Raw genomic sequence first — 2,236 nt, 5'->3', positions numbered from 1 at the left:
TGTGTGTGTGTGTGTGTGTGTGTGTGTGTGTGTGTGTGTGTGTGTCCATGTTCTGCTTCTGGATACACTTATTGTGGCTCTGAAGATATTTTCTGCAAGTAGTGATATAAAGTAAATATGTCATGCTATCAATAATTAGACGATCGCATGTTCAATTCCCGGAAGAAATCTAATGTATTAGCTCATTAGGTTAACTGTTTCAGGTCTCTGTACATTTTCAAAGATAATTTTGTTAATTATAGAAGAAAATTCTATTGAAAATATAGTTTTATTTTGGTTTTTATTAATGTGTTTTATACAATAAATAATTTTCACAGCAAACTATGTTTGCATTAATGAAATGGCTGTGTGGTTAAGAACCAGCTGGTAGTATATATACATGTGTGTGTGTGTGTATGTACGTGCACACACATATATATACATATATGTATATGTTGAAAATTAGTAAGTGATTTCTCCAGACGTTTGCTGGTTTACTGGTTTGCTCACAGTTAGGTATTAAACACAGGTTATTCAACGGTTAATATATAAATCCATTGGATTATTCCTAATATATTACCTTTAACCATGTAGGGTTCCTGGATAATTTTGAATTAATAATAACCCTTTCTGCTAAAGGCACAAGGTTTGAAATCTTTGATGGAGAAGACTAGTCGAACACATTGACCCAAGCGTTTCACTGGTACTTAAATCATCGACCCCGAAAGGATGAAAGACAAAGTTGACCTTAACGGAATTCGAACTCAGGACGTGCAGCCAGACGAAATGCTGCCTGAGAACCAATGCTAGTTTGCTTACGTTCCCGGTAAAGAAAATGGACAAAATAAATACCAAACAAGTACTGGGGTGCGACCTCTTCGACTAAAACTCTTCAAGGCGGTGCCCCAGTATGGCTGCACAGTCCAACAGCTGAAGCAAGTAAAAGCTAAAAGCTAAAAGCTAAAAGAGCAATTCCCTAAGCTGTATGGTGTATTATACGATTATTCTGTCAACTTAGTGCTACAGTTTATGGGCAATATGACCACACTGCTGACCGCTGGCAGTTTATTGTCGCCAGTGAAATAGTCCCAAAATAGTCATACTTACCTTAACCACTCTACTGTTCTCCAACAATCTCTGCAAGAAATCGCCTGAGTCTCCCATTTTCATAACGTTTCGCATTGAAGACAATCACCCAGAATCATGACGTTTATTGATGAAGATATTCACTTTAGGTGGCAAAGTGTGTCACTTTGGGCGGCGCTAATGAAAGTCATTTTTTGGTAGTAAACAGAGTTATTTTTGCCAGTAGAGAGGGCCACTTTTGGAAATGAAGACATTCACATTAGGTGGTAAAAGCAAAATTAAATTTTCATAGCTTTTACAAGCGTGTATATATATGCGTTCGTGATTGTGTGTGTGTGTGTGTTTTTATTACATGTATGAGCACATGGCTCAAACGGACCCACAAATAGATTAGCACTGCTTCCGGTTGTACAAAAAACTGTCCTATTTTCTTTCTTGTGTCCACAAATTCGGTTTAAGTTTCTGCTTCTCTTCACGTGAGTCACAAATGTTTACGTTCTGAGTCGTTTGTCAAACTTGTAGCAGACGGATTTCGTAAGACGGTGCCGGATGAGCATGGGTGGTCGTGGTGACCGTGAGGAGGAATATCTGAGCAATGCAGCCGGTTGTTTGTGCAGCTTGGACGTTCGTTCTCACGACACAACTCTATAAAGTCCTTTCAAGAGTACCATCTGCCTGTAAAGAACAAAAATACTCGCATCATCATCATCATCATCATCATCATCATCATCATCATCATCATGCTTAAAACCAACGTCAGTAGGAGAAGTGGTTGTATACATATATATGTGTATGTTTGTGTGTGTGTGAATGTATGTGTGCGTGTGTGTGCTTGTATTACATGATTCCGTGATCGACTAGAATACTAGATTTTGTTATACATCGCTGGTCACAATGCGCTTTGCGCCGTTTTCGCTTTCGATTGATGCCACCTCGCTGACTAGGCCAGCAGGCTAACATCTCCCCTGATCGGGAGTCCAGTCTGTCGTAGGGTCACCTATTTACAGGTGAGTGGACTGGAGCATTGTGAAACGAAGTGCTTTGTTCTGAAAGATCTGGGTTAGAAACCGGCTCCTTTTCTATTGGCAAGAAATATTGAAATACATCTGAATAATGACATACATACATACATACATACATACATACATGCATACATACATACACATATATA

General features: G+C 38.9%; 1 protein-coding gene across 1 annotated transcript in view; it reads right to left on the bottom strand.

Annotated features, from left to right (window-relative positions):
* Positions 1–1,734, bottom strand: part of LOC106867353 (alpha-crystallin A chain) — a 13,150-nt gene extending 11,416 nt beyond the window's left edge. Inside the window, exon 1 of the mRNA XM_014912201.2 lies at positions 1,087–1,734. Coding sequence (XP_014767687.1) covers positions 1,087–1,161 — 75 coding nt within the window. The 5' untranslated portion in view covers positions 1,162–1,734. The remainder of the gene's footprint in view (positions 1–1,086) is intronic.
* Positions 1,735–2,236: the final 502 nt, after the last annotated feature.

This window comes from Octopus bimaculoides, chromosome 13 (assembly GCF_001194135.2).
Source record: "Octopus bimaculoides isolate UCB-OBI-ISO-001 chromosome 13, ASM119413v2, whole genome shotgun sequence".
Classification (NCBI taxonomy): Eukaryota; Metazoa; Mollusca; class Cephalopoda; order Octopoda; family Octopodidae; genus Octopus; species Octopus bimaculoides.
This window is presented reverse-complemented; position numbering and strand designations above follow the sequence as displayed.